This window comes from Aotus nancymaae, unplaced genomic scaffold (genome assembly GCF_030222135.1).
Source record: "Aotus nancymaae isolate 86718 unplaced genomic scaffold, 86718_ANA_hifiasm-v0.15.2.pri h1tg000009l, whole genome shotgun sequence".
In the NCBI taxonomy this organism is placed as follows: domain Eukaryota; kingdom Metazoa; phylum Chordata; class Mammalia; order Primates; family Aotidae; genus Aotus; species Aotus nancymaae.
Genome location: NW_026988420.1, coordinates 4,292,347 through 4,317,094, shown reverse-complemented (window position 1 = coordinate 4,317,094; position 24,748 = coordinate 4,292,347). Strand labels below are relative to the sequence as shown.

The 24,748-nt window shown below is 41.2% G+C and overlaps 1 protein-coding gene across 4 annotated transcripts in view; it reads right to left on the bottom strand.

Annotated features, from left to right (window-relative positions):
• ATP8A2 (ATPase phospholipid transporting 8A2) overlaps positions 1-24,748 on the bottom strand; it is a 670,261-nt gene that overhangs the window by 9,693 nt on the left and 635,820 nt on the right. For all 4 annotated transcript variants that reach the window (XM_021677381.2, XM_064373518.1, XM_021677384.2 and 1 more), the window contains exon 36: positions 3,772-3,863. In XM_021677381.2, coding sequence (XP_021533056.1) covers positions 3,772-3,863 — 92 coding nt within the window. The remainder of the gene's footprint in view (positions 1-3,771; positions 3,864-24,748) is intronic.

Below are 24,748 nucleotides of genomic sequence, written 5' to 3'. Positions count from 1 at the left end.
TTTAGATGAAACATTTTCCTCTTAGAAACCAGGCCTGGTGGGAGTTAAAGCTGTCAAGAGAGGAGTTTCACTGGAAAAACAGACACCATCACCACTCAACCAGCCCTGCCTGCCCAGCGACCCGCCCCACCTGATGAAGATGCAGACCTGCTCCTCTGCTCTGCCTAATGAACCTTTAACTGACATTTGCATCCAAATGCGCAGCTCAGAGGAAGCCTCCAGCTCTTTGCATTTCCCCACTCTCGCTCATCTTTCAGGAAGTCCTAACAGCCAGAAAGTCCTGATGGGGGCCTAGAAGGAGCTCTCATGGACTCAACTAACTGTGAACCTTCTCTGGCTGGCTTCCTAACACATCTGCTTTCTAAATTGCCACAGCCAGAATGGAGGACAGAATCGTGTAGGTGACAGGAGGTGGGAGGATGGATGGATTTCTTAGTTGTTTTGTCTTCTCTGGGTAGAACATGTGGTGAAGGCCATAAAATCATATCATTTTTTTCATTATTTTGGAATAAAACTCCCTTTAAGTAGCATTCCTTTGAATCTGAGCTCTGATAGGGTCTTAATGAAAATAGCAGCTTCCTGTCTGGAAGGATTCCTAATAGCCACAGAAACGAGAAGATCATGGGGACAATGAGGAAATCAGACCGTGTAGGAAATGCTGATTACGAACAGTGTACGTTGGTGGCTCACAGGAACTAAAAGTACTACCAAGATTAGAGTTTTTCCTGCCAGTTTCCTCAACAGACCCAGGGGGAACATCAAAGGCTGAGACCCACTAAACACCGGTACTGCACCCCAGGACCAGTTCTGACCACCTGATGGTCTTCTCTGGCTGTTAGTGACAGAAACGTCCTAATAGGTTATCCATCAGGTTCTAGTACTAGTCACTGAGTGTTTAAAAAATGTGGTGTGATTTTAGAAGCCTTCTTATTTCTTATATTTATTCAGTAGATTTTTTTTGGTCTTCAAAATATTGACTTAAGAAAAGCATTTAGTAGTTGTCTTAAGACATTTATGACTCTCCCATAAAAATTCTCACTCTGTCTTTGATCACAACATATATATCGTGTATATTCTGTCTACGGTTATTTTGAAACATTCATCAGAGAGGCAACACGGCTCTAGAGAACAGACCCTGTAGAGTTCTGGGAAACTGTTTGTGTTTTCTCTGTGTCTGGCATACAGAAGGCGCTTTACACATACTGTCGTGAAGACTCACAAGGACTGTGTAAGATGTATATCATTAAAATTCTTTTTCTCCATAGGAGAAAATAAAAATTTAGAGAAATATGTAAGTTTCCCCAAATTATTCAGATAATAGCAGAATAATAATACCCAACATTGATGGGACTCTATATTGCCTGTACTGTTCTAGGTACTTTTTGATCTCATTTAATCCTCCGAATTGAAGCCAACCCAATAGTCCCATAGACAGCTTTTTTTTTTTTTTTTGGAAAAACAGAAATGGCCCTTCTGGTCTTAAAGCTTGACACTTACATTTGTTTTATCTGAGTTTCTTCCTCAGGTAAGGACCTCCCAGGCCTCCCAAAAAGTATCAAAGAGGCAGGACTTGGTGGCTCACATCTGTAATCCCAGCACTTTGGGAGGCCGAGGCAGGCGGATCACGAGGTCAAGAGATCGAGACCATCCTGGCCAACATGGTGAAACCCCCGTCTCTACTAAAAATGCAAAAATTAGCTGGGGATGGTGGTGTGCGCCTGTAGTCCCAGCTACTCGGGAGGCTGAGGCAGAAGAACTGCTTGAACCCAGGAGGCGGAGGTTGCAGTGAGCTGAGATCACACCACTGCACTCCTGCCTGGCGACAGAGCAAGACTCTGTTCCAAAAAACAAAACAAAACAAAACAAAACAAAACAAAACAAAACAAACAAACAAACAAACAAACAGTATCAAAGATCTGAAAATCACCCAGTGATCTCATCCAGACGATGGGATGCCAAGCCCCTCATTCATCTTGATTGCCTCCTTACCCCTCCTGATTCTGGTTTTCTTACACATTGTTACATTTCTTCCTTGCTCTATAAACCCCTAATTTTAGTCAGTCAGGGAGATGGATTTGAGATGAATCTGCTACCTCATTGGCTATAGCACCAGATGAAGCCTTCTCCCTTGGCAATAATTGTCTCAGTGATTGGCTTTCTGTGCAGCGGCGGGTGACAGGACCTAGACTGAACCTCTAACATCCAGTAAATTCTCATATTACCCAACTTTTCAGATGCAGAAACAGACATTAAGTAACTTGCCCAAGGTCACAAAAAAGCAGGGGAGCAGGGACAGGAACCCAGGCAGTCCATCTCCAGAGGGCTGCCCAACAGTCAGCACTCCTGTCCCATCAAACCTCTTGACTTGACCTCTCTCTTGGGCCAGAGTCTGAGGCTGCAGTCCAGACCTCAGGGCATGTCACTGAGCAATGCTGGGTCAGCCACTTTCTGACCTGAGCCTCTGCTTTGTGTCCTTGGGGCAGCATTACCCACCTCCTGGACAGTGGAGCATTAAAGGACAGAAGCACGTCAGTCCCCTTCTTCCCATATGATATTCCACATGGGAAAATGAAGACAGGGAGTAGATTTCTGAAAGGCGATGATATTCTGTCTCCCTCCTCCTCTTTCCTTTGAGAAAGTCTGCAAATACCTGTTGATAGGTGGAGCGCAACTGAACACAGATCCTTCACTGCCTGTACTGTGTGAACAATGATTCTTCATGTTCATAAACCTGTCTCTTTCTTTCTTCTTCTTCTTCTTTTTTTTTTTTTTAGACGAAGTTTCACTCTTGTTGCCCAGGCTGGAGTGCAATGGTGTGATCTTGGCTCACTGTAACCTTCACCTCCTGGGTTCAAGTGATTCTCCTGCCTCAGCCTCCCAAGTAGCTGGGATTATAGGCACATGCCACCATGCCCAGCTAATTTTGTATTTTTAGTAGAGACGAGGTTTCACCATGTTGGTCAGGCTGGTCTCGAACTCCTAACCTCAAGTGGTCCACCTGCCTCAGCCTCCCAAAGTGCTGGTATTACAGGCAAGAGCCACTGCACCCAGCCCAACTCATCTCTTTCTACCAGTCATTTCCCTCCAAACTATTCGGGAAGGGAAACGGAGGCAGGGAGTGGGTATGGGAGGAAGAGCTGGCATGTGCCCGTGATGAGGTGGAAAGGGGCTGGAGAAGGACACAGGGCCCAGAGAGGCAGGGCTGGGTTGGCCTGAGCTCTGGGGAAGGCAGCCTGGATCTGTGGCAGCTGAGATCTGATGACTGGATTGCTAAAAACAAGCCCATGAGCTCCCACTGAGCTCCAAAGTAGGGGTCAGGGAAGAGGGAATCTGGAGGTGAGGGCGGAGGTGGCAGGGGGACGCTTCAGACATGTAGCAGCCTTCCTGGGAGAGGCATGGAGATGTTTTTCCCCAGTGATGGTCATTGTTTCAATGAATATGGCGATACTACACAAAACAGTTCATATTGCCATCTCTAGGGGCAACAGTTAAAGGTCATACTGCTTCAGCCTTAAAAAAAACTCCTCTTGGGAGGCTGACGTTAGGATCTTAACCACATCAGCACTTTAAGGGTTTTGTGGTCCCAGGGCATTACCTACATTCAAGCTGCACGTTCCTGGGGCCAAATACACATTTTGAAGTTCTACTTCCAAAGGCGCGCCCCGCCCCCATCCCCCATCAGCACCCACCTGGTCCCCACCAGCCCCCGCCCCCGCCCCCACCGACACCCACAACTCCATCAGCGCCCCCCTCCCCCACCGCTGTACTCACGCGGGACGCCCTGCTGCAGGGAGCTGCCCCGGAACAGCGTCGGGGGCGTCTTCCGGCCCAGCCTCTTGATCAGGCGGTCGCGCTCGTTCAGCCTGCAGATAAAGCCAGCGCGTCAGTCTCGGGTCACCTCAACACTCGGGTCGTACAATGAGACAGACAGACTCGGGGTAGGGGGAAAGCGTGGTGCTTCACCAGCCGCACCTGATTTCGAGCAGGTGCCATCTGGGCGCCTCGAGGCTGGCTCCCCGTTGTGGAAAACGCCGTTTCCAGCCCCTCCCTCAGTCAGCGCCCCCTCCCCGCCGAAGTGTGCATGTGCCCGGTCCATACCCGCGGGACGCTGGACTTCCCAGGACATTTCTGCAAGGAGCGGCCTGTTTCCGGGTGAACGTCTCCGCGCCTGAATCCTGCCTGCAGCCCCCTGCACTGCACGGGGTGAGAGCCCCGCCGAGGCCTGAGGACCCCAGCCACAGGCCCGCTTCGTTCCGCAGAACTTGATTATTTTGACCCCCAATGAAAATCAGGGCGAGTTTTCTTCTAAAACAGACGGCTAAGGAGCAATCCCTGCCTTTCCTGAACCTATTCCCTTCAAGGTTACCACTGTGTGAAGAAACGTGGAGCTTGGCTATTCTATTCTATTTTTTTAAAAGATGGGGATCTCACTGTCGTCCAGACTGGAGTGCAGTGGCACAATCACAGCTCACTGCAGCCTGGAGCTCCTGGGCTCAAGCAGTTCTCCCACCTCAGCCTCTTGAGTAGCTGGGACCTCAGGTGTGCACCACCACGCCTGGCTAATTTTAAACATTTTTTTTTTTTTTTTTTTTTTTTTTTTGGTAGAGACAGGGCCTTGCTTTGCTGCCCAAGCTGGTCTCAAACTCCTGGCTTCAAGTGATCCTCCCGCTTTGGCCTCCCAAAGTGCTGGTATTACAGGTGTGAGCCACCACGCCCAACCTGTTTATTTCTATAAACCCAAAGGGAGTGCTTGAAAACTGCCCAGGCAGGCCAAAGTGCTTTGATTTTTACTATCAGGCTGTCATTTTGCTTGTCATTACAGGAGTTTGCCAGTGCCCTCGAGGCATAATAGATTATGGGCTGAATGGTGTCCCCCCTAAATTCACATGTTGAAGTCTTCACCTCTCGTGCCTCAGAATGGGGCTGCATTTGGAAATAGGGCCTTTAAAGTGGTAATTAAGGTGAAATGAGGTCATTAGGACCGCCTTAATCCAGCATGGGTGCTGTCCTAATAAGAATAGGAGATGACAGCTACTCAGGAGGCTGAGACGGGAGAATTGCCTGAACCCAGGAGACGGAGGTTGCGGTGAGCCGAGATCGCGCCATTGCACTCCAGCCTGGGTAACAAGAGCGAAACTCCGTCTCAAAAAAAAAAAAAAAAGAATAGGAGATGAGGGAAGACCCTGGTGCACGCGGCCACCTGTAAGCCAAGGAGAGAGCCCGCACGAGAAACCAACCTGTAGATAGCTCGAGTTTGGACTTCCAGCCTCCAGACTGTGACAAAATCAATTTCTGCTGTTTAAGCCACACAGCCTATGGCACCTTATTGCGGCAGCCCAGGCAGACGAATACAGCCCCATCGCATTTGTGGGAACGTCAGGACATATGGAGTTGTAGAAGCCGCAGGTCCTTGAATCCCATGTACCACCCCTTCAACCCCAATCGTTAGTCTGGAGCCTGAGGAGGCCCCTCCCATGATCGAAGACCTGCCTACTTCCCCCAGGGCCATCGAAAGAAAAGTGGGGCCCTGGCTGTTCTTCACAGTTCTTTGAGCAGAAGTTCATTTTGAATTTCCAAGACAGAGCATTTCTGATCCCCTTGGTTTAAATAACAATGTTTAATTCATTACCAATTAAGGGTGAGCCTCAGCTAGCTAAGCCCAGCAAAACGTCTCACGGCTAAGGAAGAAAAATACTTTCTCTATCCTTTCACACTGGTTCTCCTCCCTTCTCCTCTTCCATGGGCCAAATTAATCTCACTGGGTCCAGCTGAGCAACTGCCCTGGACGGCACCGATGTGCAGACACAGGAGTGAGCCCGTGGCACCTGTCCCTCTGTGTAGCTGACATCATCGACAGTCTGCAGCTCCCTGTGCTGCCTCGTTCCAGAATGTGGCAGGTATAAGGAAGGGCCTGTCCTCCCTGTCTAACATGTGCCCAGCATTGGCGGTGACTCCTGCACAAAATAAAAGGCACTGTGCGCAGAGGGCGCTCCTCCCACTGCCTGGCCCAGGGTACCCTCACCAGCCAGGCCCCACATGGGGACATAAAAGGCACCTAATACATTATTTCCTCAGAAGTTGAGGACCACGCAGGATTAGGCTGTGCCCCCACGCCGCTGGACCACAGGGACATGCCTCCTGAACCACCTTGTACATCCCAGAAGCTCCTCCTTGTGATGGGGCTTATGAGAATGTTACAGATCCCCAGAAGTGAGAAGGATCGTTGAAATCACATATGTTGGTCTCTCACCAGGCAGGTAAGAGAACAGACTCAGCTGTATCAAATAACTTGACAAAGATCAGATGGGGCTTCGCTGGCAGGGCTCCTGTGCCGGCAGACGCCGTCTGGAGTGGTGTATGCTTTTCTCTCTCTTTTTTTAATAATGATTTTTTTTTCTTTTTGTTTTTGAGGCAGAGTCTTGCTCTGTTGCCCAGGCTGGAGTGCAGTGGCAAAACCTTGGCTCACCGCAGCCTCCGCCTCCAGAGTTCAAGCGATTCTCCTGCCTCAGCCTCCCGAGTAGCTGGGATTATAGGCGCACATCCCCACACCCTGCTAATTTTTGTATTTTTGTAGAGACGGGGTTTAGCCATGTTGGCCAGGCTAGTCTCAAACTCGTGACCTCAGGTGATCTGCCCGCCCAGGCCTCCCAAAGTGCTGGGATTACAGGCGTGAGCCACCGTGCTCGGCCTGTAATGAAATATTGTTTAAAAACGCGACTCCTTGCTTCAGAGGGACCCACTCTGTCCCACAGCCCTTTCTCCACACATGGTGAGGGGTCCACAGCTGAGGAGGCACATCCACCCACCGCCCAGGCCTGCCTTCCACCACCTCGGTTATTTGGAACCTTAGAAGTCCCTGCTCAGTGACCCCTAGGCCTGCATTCAAGGCTAACTCAACTTCATCCTGAGCTCCAACCCCCTAAAAGCAGATCATATGTGCACACCCCAGGCCTGTGGGGGTGGCCAAAGGGTGCTTTTTGCACGGTATATGAATAGAAACTGGATGTGTGGGCTGGGATGTCCACCATACCACACGTGTGCAGATGCCCTCAGAGTGCAGGGCAGAGCTGGGGTTCTGAAGCAAAGAGGGGGTGTCCAGGGAGTGAGCTCTTTCCCAGGCTGCCTTGTCCCGACTAAGGCCTTCAAGTAAGCGAGGAATCAGGAAGTACACCAGACTTTATGAAGGTGTCATCATAAAAGCACAGAATTCTTTGCTAGCTTGATTTATAGTTTCACATATTTACGCATGGTTCACGGTCTCCGTTGGTACTGTTTACCAAGTCCTGCAAATGTCAGGAGCAGCCCTAACTGTGATAACTGCTTCAGATTTTCATAAAAGAATAAAATCTCAAATACGAATTCCTTATACTTCCCATTCTTCTCCCTTCTGTAAAAAAGAAACAACTTTCCAGTCTATATTTTATACTGTTGTTCCAGAGATACGTATGGGTAATAAATATACAATTATATTTAAAAATATGTATGGTGTCATTTTATGCTTCTTGTTTATCAGGCTTTTTCTTTGCTTTTTTTTTTTGGTTGAGAGGAATACTGCATTATTTATTTTAGTGGTCACCCTTACATTTCTAGCCTGCACATTTGACAAGGTCAAAAGTTAGAAAATAATTTAACCCCCATTTTGAACAATGCAAACACTTCAGAACACACAACTCTGATTTTCCTGTCTCTTCTTGTCATCAGTACTGAAGCTTACTCAGTTTGCCTTTTTTTTTTTTGCAGGGAATCTGTCTTTTCCTTCTGGTTGCTTTTGCAGTAATTCCCTTTGTCTTTGATAGGCTGTAGTTTTATGACAATATTTAGTATGACTGGGTAGAGGTTTGTTTTTATGTCCTGTTCAGCTGCGCAGGTCTGGAAAGCTACAATAGCTTGAAGGTTTGTTGATCTTCACTTACAGAAAACACTGAGATTCCTGCCTCACCTCCGTTCTCTATTTCTCCTTCTCCTGGAGCTTCTATCTATAATATCTCTATATCGATCTCATTCTATCTTCCACATCCCCAAATCTCTTCCATGTTTTTAATTTCCCTTCTCCCTTCCGCTTTATCTAAACTACTTAATAATTTTCCAATATGTTTTAATTTAAATCACTAGACTTTTCATGTCTATGCGTTTTATTTTTCTTCCAATTCCACCTGTTCTTACATACCACCCTCCTCTTGGTTTTTGATTTCTGTATCTTCTTTCATCGGTGTTTTATAGACTCTTTCAGACTTTTCTTGGAATTCCAGCTACTGGGAAGCTAATTTTCCTATCCTTAGTACAGAAGGACCCTCCTTCATTGCGGTTCATTTCCTGTGTATGCTCTAGTTGTTCAGAATGAGTTTTCTTTTGCCTCTTCTAGGCCCCTATGGGTTACATCAATTTGTATATTAATAGTATGTAGCATTGGCTAGCCTGAAATTGGACCTCATATATAAGCATGGGCTTCCAGTTTCTAGTGGGTAACTCTTTCTTTCATCTATTTCCCTGTGGCTACAGTATGACTCATTGCTTCTCTGTCAATCTAAGGAGTAAAATTTTTCTAGTTTTTGTTCACTAAAATGGCATCCCTACACAATTTGCAACTTTATGCATAGGGTTCTGTTATAAAGCACATGGGACTAAGGTGCTCTCTCTCTGCATTAACCCCTGAAACCTCTGCCTCTGAGCCCTTTGCATGGTCTGATACTCCTATGCAGCCTCCCCAGCTTCACCTCCTCTAACCCTGCTGGCTTTGACGCCTCTATTTTTGGTATCTGGATTTCCTTCTCATTCTTTTGAGCTTAGTTACATTTTGAGAGCCTTCCTTTGTTTATATTTCACCTAACATTTATGTGTTTTTGGAAAGATCTTTTCTGAGTTAGCTCAGCTCATCAGATTGATTCCACCTGGTTTCTATAAATAATCTGTTATTTCACTGAACCAACTACTGGAAAACACCATGTCTACAGAATACAATCACAGAACTATTCTTTGCAAAGTCTTGCTATCCTTAGGAACAACCTTTTCTGAAACTTTTAAAACAGCAATGGATGTGACAAAGCTTTAAGGTCGTAAAACAGGAACCAGAGCTTATAAAAACACTCTACCAGAGGTGTCAGAGGCACTGCTTTCTCCATGCACTCCAATGTTGAAATGTCAAGGAACATGATTTTTCCAATTTACCCTTCTCTTCTTTGGAAGAAAGAAGATCGTTGTAAATAGATATAAATAAAATTTCTCATGAATAATAATATTGGAAAAGCTCAAAATGGAAACAGGTAAGAAAGGATTACATTTACCATTTACAATATTGTATCATCTGTATGTGGTTTGGAAGTTATCTGTTCGCAAAGACAAAGTGAAAAAGGCGAACAAAACACAACCAAATATTTACTTCGGTTAATTCTGAAATGAGAAGAAAAGAGGAGTACAAATTGGCACAGAAAAAACAATTTAGATCTATGTTTTCCTTTTTCTTAAAGAAAGAATCTCTTTAAAATACTAAATTCTAGCAAACTAAATTCAGTATATTAATACTAAAATAACATACTAGCAATTAATAGAGTAAAGGAAAATATATCACATGATCATTTAAATTGATGCAGAAAAAGCAACTGACAAAATTCAGTACCATTTTCATGACATTTTTATCATGAAAAAAGATAAAGTTATAAGGGAACTTCCTTATCATGATAAGGGCATTAATTTTAAAAAGCCCAAAGCTAACATCATACTTAATGGTAAAAGACCAAAAGCCATCTTTCCATGTTAAGGAACAAGACAAGGATGCCAAGTTTCACCACTTCTATTCAACAAACTTACTGACGTTCTCACCAAAACAGTTTGGCAAGGAAAAGGAATAAAATACATCTAAATATGAAAGACAGAAGTAAAACTACCTCTATTTGTACAGGACATGATCTTATATCTCAAAAATTCTGAAGACTATACATAAATATGCACAAATTATTGGAGTTAGTAAATTCAGTAAAGTTGCAGGATACCAGGTGAACCAATAAAAATCACTTGTATACAAATACAACAGCAATGTATAATTTGATAAGAAAATTAAGAAAACAACCCAATTTATAATCAAAAAGATTAAAATATTTGGCAATAATTTTAACCAAGGAAGTGCAACACTGTACATAGAAAACTATAAAGCACTGCTGAAAAAATTAAAGACACCCTTAATAAATTGAAAAATACCCTGTGTTCCTGGATTGAAAGATGATACTGTTAAGATAGCAATACTAATCAAAGTGTTTCACAGATTCAGTGTAACTCCTATCAAAATCCCAATTTTTTTTTCAAAGCTAGGAAAGCTAATCTTAAGATTCACATGGAATTATAGGGGAGCCCAAATAGCCAAAATAATCTTGAAAACAGAACAAAGCTATAGGATTCACACTTTCCTATTTTAAAACTTATTATTAAACTACATTAATACAAAATAGCATGGTATTGACATAGACTTACAATCAGTAGAATATAATTGAGAGTCCAGAAGTAAACTCATGCATCAGTGGTCAATTAATTTTGACAAGGATGTCAAGACCATTCAATGATAAAAGAATAATCTCTCCAGCAAATGGCGCTGGGACAACTGGATTCCTACATGCCAAACAATGGAATTGGGCCTTTCCCACCACATACAAAAATTAAATTAAAGTGGGTCAAAAATATAAATACATTTGAGACAAACGAAAATGGAAACACAGCATACCTAAACCTATAGGTTGTGGCAAAAGCAATCCTAAGAGGGGAACTTACAGAAATAAATGTCTACATCAAAAAAAGAAGAAAGATTTGAAATAAACAACCTAATGTTACACTTTGAGGAACTACAAAAGGAAGAACAAACTAAGCCTAAAGCTGGCAGAAGGAAGGAAACAAAAAAGATCAGAGCAGAAATAAATGAAATAGAGACTACAAAACAATGGAAAAATATCAGTGAAACTAACAGTTGGTTTTATTCAAAGATAAAACCTACAAACTCCTAGCTAGACTGACTAGGAAAAAAACGAGAGCCTCCAAGTGAGAATTGAAAGTTGAGATGCTATAGCAGATACCACAGGAATGTAAAGGGTAATTAAACATTACTACAAACAATCATATGGCAACAAATTGGATAATCTAGAAGAAATGATAAGTTCCTAAACACTTAAAACCTACCACAACTGACCAATAACAAGGAAAGAAATTGGATTAGTAATAAAAAGTCTTCCATCAAAGAAAGGGCCAAGACCTTGTGGCTGTGCTTCTGAATTCCACCAAATACATTAAAAAAATACCAATTCTCAAACTTTTCCAAAATACTTAAGTGGAAGGGATATTTCCAAACCCATTTTACAAAGTCAGCATTACTCTGATACCAAAGCCAGACAAAACATCACAAGAAAAAAAATTATAGGTTAATATCCCTGATGACTATAGATACAAAAATCCTTAACAAAATATTAGCAAACTGAACTCAACAACACATTAAAAGAATCACTCGCCGGGTGCGGTGGCTCACGCCTGTAATCCCAACACTTTGGGAGGCTGAGGTGGGTAGATCATGAGGTCAAGAGATCGAGACCATCCTGGTCAACATGGTGAAACCCCGTCTCTACTAAAAATACAAAAAATTAGCTGGGCATGGTGGTGCGTGCCTGTAGTCCCAGCTACTCAGGAGGCTGAGGCAGGAGAATTGCCTGAACCCAGGAGGCGGAGGTTGCGGTGAGCCGAGATCGCGCCATTGCACTCCAGCCTGGGTAACAAGAGCGAAACTCCGTCTCAAAAAAAAAAAAAAAAAAAGAATCACTCAACATAGTCGTGTGGGATTTGTGCCTGTGATGCAAGGATGGTTCAATAAACACAACATATAAACACACTACCTTAATGAAATGAAATATAAAAACCATATGATCATCTCAATAGATGCAGAAAAACCATTCAACACCCTTTCATGATAAAACTCAACAGGTATAGTGGGAATATATCTCAATACAATAAAGGATATATGGCAAACCCACAGCTAACATCATACTCAATGGTGAAAAGTTGAAAGCTTTTCCTATACGGTTACAGAACTTGCCAATTCTTTTCAACATAAAACTGAAAGTCCCAGCCAGACTCATTAGGCAAGAGGATAATAAAAGGTATCCTGATAGGAAAGGGAAAAAGCAAAATTATCTCTGTTTGCTAGTATACATAATCTTATGTATAGAAAACCCTAAAGACGCCACCAAAAAACTGTTAGAACTAATAAATGTAGTAAGGTTGCAGGATACAAGATCAACATACAAAAATGAGTAATGTTTTCATATGCTAATAATAACTATCCAAAAATGAAAAAGAAAGCAATCCCATTTACAAGAGCAACAACAACACAAAATGCTTAGGTGTAAATTTAACCAAGGAGGTAAAAGACCTATGTAGAGAAAACTACAAAACACTGATGAAAGAACTGAAGAAAACACAAGTATATGGAATGATATCCCATGTTCATTAATGATATCCCATGTTCATGATAAGTCAACAATAGTATGACTATTTTAACAATAGTCATACTACCCAAAGTGATCTACAGATTCAATGCAATCCCTATCAAAATGCCAATGTCATTTTTCACAGAAATAGAAAAAAATAATTCTTAAGTTTATATGTAACCACAAAATACCCTCAATAGCCAAAACAATCTTGAGCACAAAGAAATGGCTGAAGGCATCAAACTCCCTGTATTCAAAATATATTATAAAGCTATTGTAAATAAAATGGCATGGTACTGGCATAAAAACAAATGCATTGACCAATAAACCAGAATAGAATGCCCAGAAATAAACCCATACATTTATGGTCAATTGATTTTCAACAAAGGTGCTAAGAACACACAATGAGAAAAAGCAGCCTCTTTAATAAATGGTGTTGGCAAAATTGGATATTCACATGCAGAATAATGAAACTTGATCCTTATCTCACACCATATGCAAAAACAATTCAAAATGAATTAAGGACTTATGTATACAAATTGAAACTAAAATTACTAAAGGAAGATAGGGGAAAAGGTCTATGACACTGGTCTGGATGCTAATTTTTTAAATATAACTCCAAAAGCACAGGCCCCAAAAGCAAAAGAAGACAAATGCGATGACATCAAACAACAGAATTTCTGCACAGCAAAGGAAACAATCAACAGAGTGAAGAGAAACCTACAGAGTAGGAGAAAATATTTGCAAACTATATGTCTGATAAGAGGTTAATATCCAAAATACACAAGGAACTCAAACAACATCAATAAAATATAACTCAATAAAAATTAACAGAGGACCTGAAGAGATATTTCTCAAAAGAAGATATACAAATGACCAACAAGTATATGAAAAATGCTCAAACAACTAATCATCAGAGAAAGGCCAATTAAAACCACAATGAGATAGTACCTCACATTTGTTAGAATGGCTATATTAAAAAAAAAAAAAGAATGCTAACAAGTATTGGTGAGAATGCAGAGAAAAAGGACCCCTGTACACCACTGATGGGAATATAAATTAGTATAGCTACTATGGAAAACAGTAGTTCCTCAAAAAATTAAAAATAGAACTATCCAGCAGTCTCACTTCTGGGTATATAATCAAAAGGAGTGGAAATCACTGAAGGAATATCTGTACTTTCCTGTTCACTGCAGCATTATTCATAACAGCAATGATATGAAATCAACCTAAGTGTCCATCAATGAATGAGTGGATAAAGAAACTATGGGGGGTGTGTGTGTGTGTGTGTGTGTGTATACACACACACACACAAACACAATGGAATACTATTCAGCCTTAAAAAGGACATCCTGTCATTTGCTATAACATGGATAAACCAAAAGGACACTATGCTAAGTGAAATAAGTCAGGCACAGTAAGATAAGTCCTGTATGATCTCATTTATATATGAAATCTTAAAAAGTTGAATTCATAGAATTGAATTCAACTACTCAATTTTTTAAGAATTGAAATTCAATTCAATTTCATAGAATTGAATTCAATGATGGTTGCCAGAGGTTAGGTTAGGAGTGGAGGAGGGAGGGAATGGGGAGCTGTTGGTCAAAGGGCACAAAATTTCAATTAGACAAAAGGAATAAATTTTAAGATCTATGCATAACAGGGTAACTATAGTCAATAATAATATGTTATATACTTCAGAATAACTTAAGAGTAAATTTCAAATGTCTTGCCACAAAAAACGATAAACTAGTGAGGTGATGACTATGTTAATTAGCTCGATTTAATCATTTCACATTGTATAGATATATCAAAACATAACTTTGTACCCTGGAGGTGTATAAATTATAATTTGTCAATAAACATTAATAAAAAGTGTAAATATAAGAGCTAGAACAATATAAATCTTAGAGGAAAATACAGGGGTAAATCTTTATGACCTTGGCTTTGCAATGGCCAAATGCAAGTAACAAAATAATAGATAAGCAAGTGGGATTTCACGAAAATTAAAAACTTTTGTGCATCAAAGTTCATTATCAAGGAAATGAAAAGATAAAAACAAAATGAGAGAAAATATTTGCAAATAATATCTGATAAAGGTCTAGTATGCAGAATATATAAAGAACACCTACAACTCAAAAGCAAAAAGACAAACAACTTGATTAAAAAATGGGCAAAGGACTTGAATAGATACTTATTCAAAGAAAACACACAATAGCCAACAAGCACACGAAGATAATCAGCATTATTAATCATTAGGGAAATGCAAATCAAAACCACAATGAGAGAGCACTTCACACAAACTAGGATGGCTATTAAAAAAAACCTCAAAACCAAATATACCAAAATAATTCAGAATGTAAGCATTGGAGAGGATATGGAGAAACTGAACTCTTGCACATTACCTGGTGAGATGTAATATAGTGTAGCCACTGTTCCTTGGTAAGTTAGACACAGAATTATCTCATCACCCACCAATTCCACTCCTAAGAATATACCCAAATGAATGGAAAATAAACTCAGAAAGATACCAGTACAACATCCATAGCTGCGTTATTCACAAAAATCAAAAGTAGAAATGACCCAAATGTCCATCAACTGACAAATGTGTAAGCAAATGTGGTCTCTGCATACAATGAATAATTATTCAGCCATATAAAGAAATATGGCATACTTCAGTAGGGATAAAGACTGAAAATATCATGCTAAGTGAAAGAAGCCCAACCTCAAAGGCTGTGTATTATATGATTATATGAAATGTTCAAAATAGGCAAATATGCAAAGACTGAAAACAAGCTGGTGGTTGCCGGGGGCTGTAGGGCAGGGAGGTGGGGAAGGGAAAGGGGAGGGACTGTTTCATGCATATGGGGTTTCCTTTTGGGGAGATGAAAATATTCTGGAACTAGACAGTGGTAATGGTTATACAACACTGTGAATCTACCAACAACCACGTAATGGCACAGTAGAAAATAGTAAGTGTTATGCTATGTGCATTTTATTACAATTTTTTTGAGAAAGAAAATTTAATCAAAAAAATTTAAAAAGGTGGACTGGGTCCCAAATCAAGGTCAATTGCCTCCTATCACATGAGCTGTTGGTAATTATGCCATTTTTACAGTTCATTTCTCCCATGGTGGGGGGATATTGGCATTAAAGTACTTAATTTTTTTTTTCTCTGTACTGGCAGAAGCAGGTATGCTAGCTGGGAACTATTGCTATGAAAGGTGTTGTGTAGACATCAATTCGCCAGGGTATGTGCAGTCTTGGTGCCTCCCCCATAATGATGGTGAAACCCAAGCTCATACAAGTTCTTACAAAAAGGCTCTTTCTAGAAGCTGACAAATCCTAGAGGAGGTGTTATGATCCTGCCTCGAAAAATGATCAGTCTCAGGAAGAAGTGGAGAGCTGAGAAGGGTTATGATGGAGAAAAATAAACTCTTGTGTCCACATTTCTGTTAGACAGCTATTCCTGCAAAAATCACACATGCATAACTGCCAAAGTGCAGGAGCGTGGATTACACAGCAAATAACTGCAGATCTGAATTTTAGATCTCCTCAATAGTTGCAGGTGATCAGAATCACAGCAGACACTACAACAAAGCCAAAAATAAGTAGGTAATTATAGAAATTAGTTTTAAATTCGCTGCTGGGCAGTTGGCAAAACATAGACGTGACAGGTCCTCAAGAAAAAAAAACTGGTCCCAAGATCCTTGTCCTTCAGGTAACGCCAAACAACTACCAATCCAGCAGGCTGTTAACATTCTAACCTGTTTTATTAGAGAATGATATTTCATAGCCTTAACTGGCCACTTATTTTACTCATTATCATTAAGAAACGAAAACCTTTGGGGCTCAAGTGTATTCCAGATCTACCCAGATCTTTATTATATCTAAAACTTTACCTTAATTAAAGACACTTATGTAACAGAGGAAAATCACAAGAATAAAACAAAAACAAAACAGGTTTTCCAGCCTAACGTTCCAGGAAGAATTATATTTATTTTATATACCCCGGAACTAGGAGCCCTCCAGAAATCCCATTCTGTTAGATGATAGTAGATGATTCTCCTTCCCCCTTTCTGCCAATCCATATGCATTCCCTTTTTAAAAACATGATTTCCTGACCTCTCATTAAGTCAGCATTTGTACTGCACCTACTGTGTGTGAAGAGAGTTGGTGCTCTGTTTACTGTGTGTAAACAGAGTTACCCAAGACACAGCCTCTGTCCTCATGAACGCACAGTCCTCAACGTGACCTCGCTGTGCAGACACTTATCATGCTATAAGGTGATGATGCGCTGACACAGATTGTGCTAGCCTCAGGACAGGTGACATGGAGGAGTAAGAACCTGGAGAAGGGCGGGGAGAGAGTCAACACTGAAGCTGGGTCCTAACAATGGATAGCTTTTTGCTGACCATCCTGTTGCAAACACAGGAGGAAGTAAAGGTTCAGCAGGAACAACAATGAATCCAGTTTCAGATATGAGGCCTGTGAGCACCTCTGCGGTGTTCAGGGGACCAGGGGACCTGAGAGAGGTCCAAGCTGAGATGCCAATTTGGACTCAGCTTGTAGAAACCCACGGAGAGCCGGTAGACTGAGAAGGTGTGCTGTGCCTGGTAATTCCTGGAAAACACCAACACACCATCTGTGTGTTCAACTAGAGGGTTCATTCCCTCAGCTGGAACCAAGTCTTACACTTTTTGTACATTTTTCACAGTACATACCCTGGGCTGAAAACAGAGGACACGGTTCAATATAGAAAATTGCATTTGTGCTTTGTATTAACTGATTTGTGGTGTGACTATCCTCTTGTGCTGTGTCTCCACAACTCAATCCTTCATCATTTGTCTCTGTGTCTATCCATCATGCCCAGCACTGAGCTCAGGACACAGTGGGTTTTCCAATAGTGGCCAAGATAAATTCCTCTGTATTATTCTTTTAAAATGCCAGAATAGGGACATTGTCTCTATTCTCTTCCAGAGAGAAAAGCCCATTCCAAACTCTAGAAGATACTGTGAGCAATGTTTGTGGATATATAGAGATGAAACGTAATTTTTTAAAGAATTCAGATTACATGGAACAGTTTGGGGGACATTCTGGCTGAAGACACCATAGGGTTCAAGGCTAACTAATCTTAATACAAATTCCATTCCAAAAACAAACAATAGATTCCTCCAGTCCTCCCTGGACCCAACTTTCCTCTAATAATAAAAATTGGGCACTGGAGAGAAACTTGTAGCAGCAAAGTGCTTGTTCTCTGTCCCAGGCAAGGTTTTGCTAGTGGAGGCAGTGGACGATTCTAGATGTCCACAGGTATGAACAAAACCAGCCTAGCAAACACCTTTTATCTCTAGACAAAGGAACAGGAAAGGGTCAGCCTAGCAAGACAGAAAACTTGTAGGCCTGAACTACTCATCTGAAGCCAGATATCCCAGAGAAAAAGGTGGCCCCCTCCCACCCATGCCGGCAAAGACCTAGTGGTGATCTTAGACTTCTTCCCTTAGGAGACTGCTAAGAGGCTCTCCAAAACGCTTACAGGGAGGTGACAAAGAAGACCAAGCAGGGAGCCTGGACTTTCATCCCTGCCAGCCAATAATAAGGCCCCCTCCCTGCTGGGTGTCAGCAGAGATCACTTCGGATGACTAGACTTCCATCCCCAACCCAGTGAAATGTGAAGGCATCCTTCTCCCTCCTCACTGGGTGATGTCAGAAAAGGTCTTAAGGAGAATCAGAATCCCTGCAGCATCAGGGAGACCACCTGGAGAGCAGGAGCTCCCATCCCTACCCTGAAGACATAAACAGAGGCCATTAGTGAATCTGGATTACCTCTACATGGCAGGAGCCAGGCTGCCATCAAATCCAGAGCCCATAGCGTAATAGTCAAAATGTCCAGGTTTCATCTGAAAATCACTTATTTTACCATAAGCCAGGGAGATCTCAAACAGGGAGAAAATGATCAATAGATGTTAAAACCAAGATGTCAGAAACAGTGGAAATGTCTGACAAAGATTTTAAAGTAGCCATTTTAAAGTAAAAATGTTTCAATAAGCAATTATGAACACACTTAAAAGAAAAAGAAGTAGAAAGCTGAAGCAAAGAAATACAAGACATAAAGAACAAATGTGAAATTTTAGAAAGGAAAAATATAACAACTGAAAGAAAAACCTTAGTGGCTGGGCTCCATAGCAGAATGCAGGGGACAGAGGAAATAGTGAACTGAAAAATAGAACAGTAGAAATTACCCCGTCTGAATCACAGAGACAAAATAGACTATGAAAATTAACAGAGTCTCAGGGGCCTGTAAAAATATAATCGAAGATCTAACATTCATGTCTTCAGAGTCTCAGAAGAAGAGGAGAAATACAGCAGAGCTAAAAAAAAAAAAAAGTACTCAGAAATAATGGCTGAAAATGTCCCAATTTTGATGAACAACAGAAACCTACAGAGCAAATTCTAAAGAGGATAAACCCGAAGAAATCCACACCAAGACAGATTTTAATTACACTTCCAAAAACTAACAACAAAGATTCCAAAGGCAGCCAAAGAGAAATGACACCAATAGAGGAAATCCACACAGGCTGACAGTGGATTTTTCATCAGAAACCACTGAGGCCAGAGCAAGGAGAACAGCATTTTTCAGGTGCTAAAAGAACAGAACTGTCAACCCAGTGAAAATATCTTTCAGGAATGAAGAAAGAATGTCTCAAATGGAAGAAAAACTAAGAATATTTGTCACCACCAGAACTATCTTACAAGAGTAGCTAAAGAAAATTCTATAAGGCTGGGCATGGTGGCTCACATCTGTAATCCTAGCACTTTGGGAGGACAAGGCAGATGGATCACTTGAGGGCAGGAGTTCGAGACCAGCTTGGCCAACATGGTGAAACCCTATCTCTATTAAAAATGCAAAAATTAGCTGGGCGTGGTGGTGTGTGCCTATAATCTCAGCTACTCAGGAGGCTGAGGCAGGAGAATCGCTTGAACCCTGGAAGGCAGAGGTTGCGGTAAGCCGAGATCACAGCACTGCACTTTAGCCTGGGCAACAGAGTAAGCTCTGTCTCAAAAAGAAATTTAAAAAATTAAAGAAAGTTCTATAAACAAAAGGAAATGACAAAAGAAATCTTGGAACATAAATAAGAAAGAATATAGTAAGCAAAAATATGAGTAAATACAATAAGCTTTTCTTTTGCTCTTGATTTCTCCAAATTATGTTTGAAGAGTTAAAGTAAAAATTATACACTGTCTGATAAGGTTTTAAATGTATGCAGAGCTGAGTATGATGATTCACACCTGTAATCCCAGCACTTTGGGAGGCTAAGGTGGGTGGATTCTTGAGCCCAGAAGTTCAGGATCAGCCTGGCAATATGGTGAGACCTTGTCTCTACAAGAAAGTTTTAAAAAAATTAGCTGGATGTGGTGGTATGCACCTGTAGTTCCAGCTACTTGGATGGCTGAGGTGGGAGGATTGCTTGAACTCAAGACGTTGAGGCTGCAGTGAGCCATGATTCCACCACTGCACTCCAGCCTGACAGAGTGAGACCCTGTCTCATAAAATAAAATAAATGTGTGTAGAGAAAATACTTAAGATGATTATATTATAAATGGGAGTGGGAGATAGAGATATAAAAGGAGGCAATGTTTCTGAACTTTACTCAAATTGGTGAAATGACTGTGATAAGTTTTATATATATATATGCATATACACATTAAATAATGTAATGGCAACCAGTAAAAAAAATTCTATAGTAAAAGATGTACTCAAAACATAATAGATAAATCAAAATGGAATTCTAAAACGTGTTCACATAATCCACAAAGAGACAGGAAAAGAAAACAGAGAAATGAAAAACAGAACAAACGGGAAAAAAAGGTAAAATGGCATACTTAAGCCCCAACATATCAGCAATAAATTAAATATAAATGGTATAAATATGCCAATTAAAAGATACAGAATGACAGTGAATTTAAAAACATGAGCCAATTATATGCTGTCTTTTAGAAACTTGCTTCAAATATAATGATATAGGCAGATAGAAAATGATGAAAAGGATATATCAAGCAAACATTAATCAAAATAAAGCCTAAGTAACTATATTAATATTAGAAAAACAGTCTTTGGAGAAAAGTAACTTACTGGAGACAATGAAGGACATTATGTAATGACAAAAGGATCAATCTACTCAAAATACGTAGCACTCCTAAATGTCTATGCACCAAGCAATAGAACTGCAAAATATGTGAAGCTAAAACTGATAGAACTGAAAGAAGAAATAGACAAATTCACAACTATAGTTGAATTTTTCAATATTCCTCATTCAACAATGTATAGTACAGGCCGGGCGCGGTGGCTCAAGCCTGTAATCCCAGCACTTTGGGAGGCCGAGGCGGGTGGATCACGAGGTCAAGAGATCGAGACCATCCTGGTCGACATGGTGAAACCCCGTCTCTACTAATACAAAAAAATTAGCTGGGCACGGTGGCGCGTGCCTGTAATCCCAGCTACTCAGGAGGCTGAGGCAGGAGAATTGCCTGAACCCAGGAGGCGGAGGTTGCGGTGAGCCGAGATCGCGCCATTGCACTCCAGCCTGGGTATCAAGAGCGAAACTCCGTCTCAAAAAAAAAAAAACAAAACAAAACAAAAAAAAACAATGTATAGTACAAATCGAAAATTATCATTGAAATTTAAAGAACTGCCAAACACCATCAACCAGCAGGATATGTTCATGGCACACTCTACCTAGTGACAACAGAATGCACATTCTTTCCATGTGCACATGGAACATACAGCAAGAAAGAGAATATTCTGTGCCATAAAACGAACTTCAACACACTTAAAAGTTATATACAATACATGCTACAAACACAATGGAATCAAACTAGAAATAAATAAAAAGACATAATAGAAAAATCTCCAAACCCTTGGAAATTAACAACACACACTCTAAATAATAAAAAAATAAAGAAAAAGTCTTAAGAGAAATATAAAAATTACTGAACTAAATAAAAAGGAAAATATATTAAAATTTGTGGTACACAGTTAAAATAGTGCTAAGAGGGAAATTCACAGCAGTTAATCTGTACATTTAAAAAAATTTTTAAAAATCCAAGTTCTCACGTGAAGAAACTAGAAGAGCAAAATAAACCCAAAGCAAGCGGAAGGAAGGAAATCATAAAGAATAAAAACTGATAGGTTAAAAACGGAGAAAAAAACAGAGAATAAAAAAGTCAATGAAGAGCTTCTTACTTGAAAAGAACAATAAAATTACAAACCTCTAGCAATACTTGCAAAGAAAAAAAAAGAGAAGACACACATTACCAATATTAGGAATTAAATGAGATATTACTCAGACCTTGTAGATATCAAAAAGAGAATTGTGAGATACCAGAAACAAATCTACACATGTATTAGACAGCCCGGATGAAATGGACCAGTTCCTTGAAAAACAAAGACTACCAAATATTCCCACAATTTGAAATAATTTTAATAGCTCTCTAAATATTAAGGGAATGGAATGTATATGGCCTCACTGGAGAATTCTACCAAAAGTTTAAAGAAGATTTACCACCCGTTCTACACAATCTCTTCCAGAAAACAGAAACGGAAAAGACACTTCCCGATTTATTTATGAAGCTATTATTATAGTATACCAATCCGTACAAAGACATTACAAAAAAAGAAAGCCCCAGTCCAATATACCTTACAAACATAGATGCAAAAAGCCTGACAAGGATGTAGAAAAACTAGATCACTCATACATCATGATGAAAATGTAAAATGGTATGGCCGCTCTGAAAAACAGCTTGGCAGTTTGTTTAAAAACCGACATACCACGACCTTGTGAAAACACTAAAAACCACTGAATTATACACTTTAAAATGGTAAAGTGTATGTGTTTGAATTATGTCTCACACACACACAAGTCAGGTAACTTTCCACTAATGTGCAGCCCAAACTGCCAACCCACAGAATCATGAGCTAAATACATGGTTGTAATTAAAAAAGAAAAAAGAAACAAAAAAGAAACCCCACGAAACCAACCTAAAGCTAAAACTAAACATGCATCTACTATAAACCCAGCTATTGCACTCCTGGACATTTATTCCAGAAAAATTAGGACCTAATATTGACATAAAGGTAAGTAAACAAATGTTTCTAAGAGCTTTATTTCTAAGAGCAAGAACTGGAAATCCAGATCTCCTTCAGCGGATGAATGGTTAAGCAAAGTGTGATACCTGCGTTCGGTGGAATATAACTCAGCAGTAAACAGGAAGAAACTATGGACACATGCAACAAACTGGATGAAGCTCCAGAGAATTATGCTGAGAGAAAATGTTACTAACAAAGGTTACACGTTATACGATTCCATTTATATGCCATTCTTGAAATGACAAAATCATAGAAATAGAGATCAGATTAACAGTTGCCAGGAGTTAAGGAGTGAGTAGAAAGTAGGGGTAGCTCACGCCTGTAACCCTAGCACTTTGGGAGGCCGAGGCGGGCGGATCACGAGGTCAAGAGATGGAGATCATCCTGGCCAACATGGTGAAACCCCGTCTCTACTAAAAATACAAAAAATATTATCTGGGCGTGGTGGCGTGCACCCGTAATCCCAGCTACTCGGGAGGCTGAGGCAGGAGAATTGCTTGAACCCAGGAGGCGGAGGTTGCAGTGAGCTGAGGTCGCGCCACTGCACTCCAGCCTGGCGCCTGGTGATGGAGTGAGACTCTGTCTCAAATAAATAAATAAATAAATAAAAATAAAAGAAAGTAGGGGTAGGTATAAAAGCACAATGGCGGGGTGGAAAGGGTAGGGGGAAGCGGTCCTTGTGGTGACGGGTACGTTTTGTGTTGTCTGTGTCAATGCCAGTTTCCCAGTTGTGATACTGTACTATTGTTTTGTATGATGTTACCATTTAAGGAAACTGAGTAAAGGGTACATGGGAGCTTTCTACGATTTTTTACAACGGCCTATGAAGCCACAATTATCTCCAAATAAAAACTTTAAATAATAAAAAAAATCAGTCTGTCTCTTCCCTTCTATTCCATTTTATTTCACGTTTTCTGCAGTTATCCCTTTGTGAGCAGCGTTAAGCCGTGCCATCTCGCCAAGCTTCCTTTAAAGTGGATGGGAGACTTCCTCCTGTATCTCCTGCAGGCACGCTACCCAAGGGAGAGGCTCTCCACCTCAGGCAGAGCCGTTCTGACCTCATTAGCTGAGCAGGCAAAGAATTTGAATGACAACCCCGGCACATATGGAAACCATTACCTCATTCCACGACTTGCAAGGCTGAGCTCCGTGGTCCTGTCGGCAAGCCTATGAAAAGGTCACGTTGGAGTCACGGCGCTGCTAGGAACAGATAAATTAGCAGGGCACCTGGCTGACCTGGACAGACCCCAGGCGAAATGCCGGCCATGGGTTGAAAAGGCTTGGGTGTCACCAAACGAGTGAAGAATAGTCTAGGCTCTCTGCATTTACAAATAGGGGCATGTGGGAAATGGAGAAAATATACTATAGTGGTGAAGCACTAAGTTAATCACAAAGATGCAGCTTTATAAGCAGAAAGTTCTGTTAAAATTCTACATCTACAAACAAAACCATGCCGCTTACCTACTCAGAATCATACAAAGAACGCAGGACCCTGGCTTCCTCTCAACGCTATTTCCTACTGTGCTTCCCTCCCTCCTGCTGCTCCAGCCACGTGGTGGTCCTTGTCAGTACCTGGATCACTCTGGTTTCCTGCCTCAGGGCCTTTGCATATGCTTTCCCTCAGCCTGGGATGTTCTTCCCATGGAAAGCCTCTCTCCCTCAGTTCACTCGGACCAGACTCCCCAGACCAGCTTCCCACAAACCCTCCCCTCAGCACTCTCTGCACCCACACCTCACTTGGCTTTTTGGTGCCACATTTTTCACAACATAGTTTGTGTGTACTGTCTGTGTTCCTCACTAGAATACAAGTTCTATGAGGGCAGGAATTTTGCTTTTTTTTTTTACAGTTATATGCTTGGCACCCAAAACAGCACCTGGTATACAGTGGATGCTCAAAACCTATTTGTTGAAGGACTGAAGAAGCGGAGAGATGAAAGAGTCAATGTAGGCTGGGCCAAAGTACAAAAGCAAAGACCAAGATGGAAATGGCAACACCACAAGGCTTTTCTCCTGCCAGAGGCTCCTGTGAGCACCTCCCTGGAACCATGCCCGGGATTCGGCTTTTTCCTGGAAGGGGAAGGGAGGCGCTGGCCTGCTGACCTTCTAAAACCCACTCTAAGGGAGCTGCTTTGTTAAAAACACAATC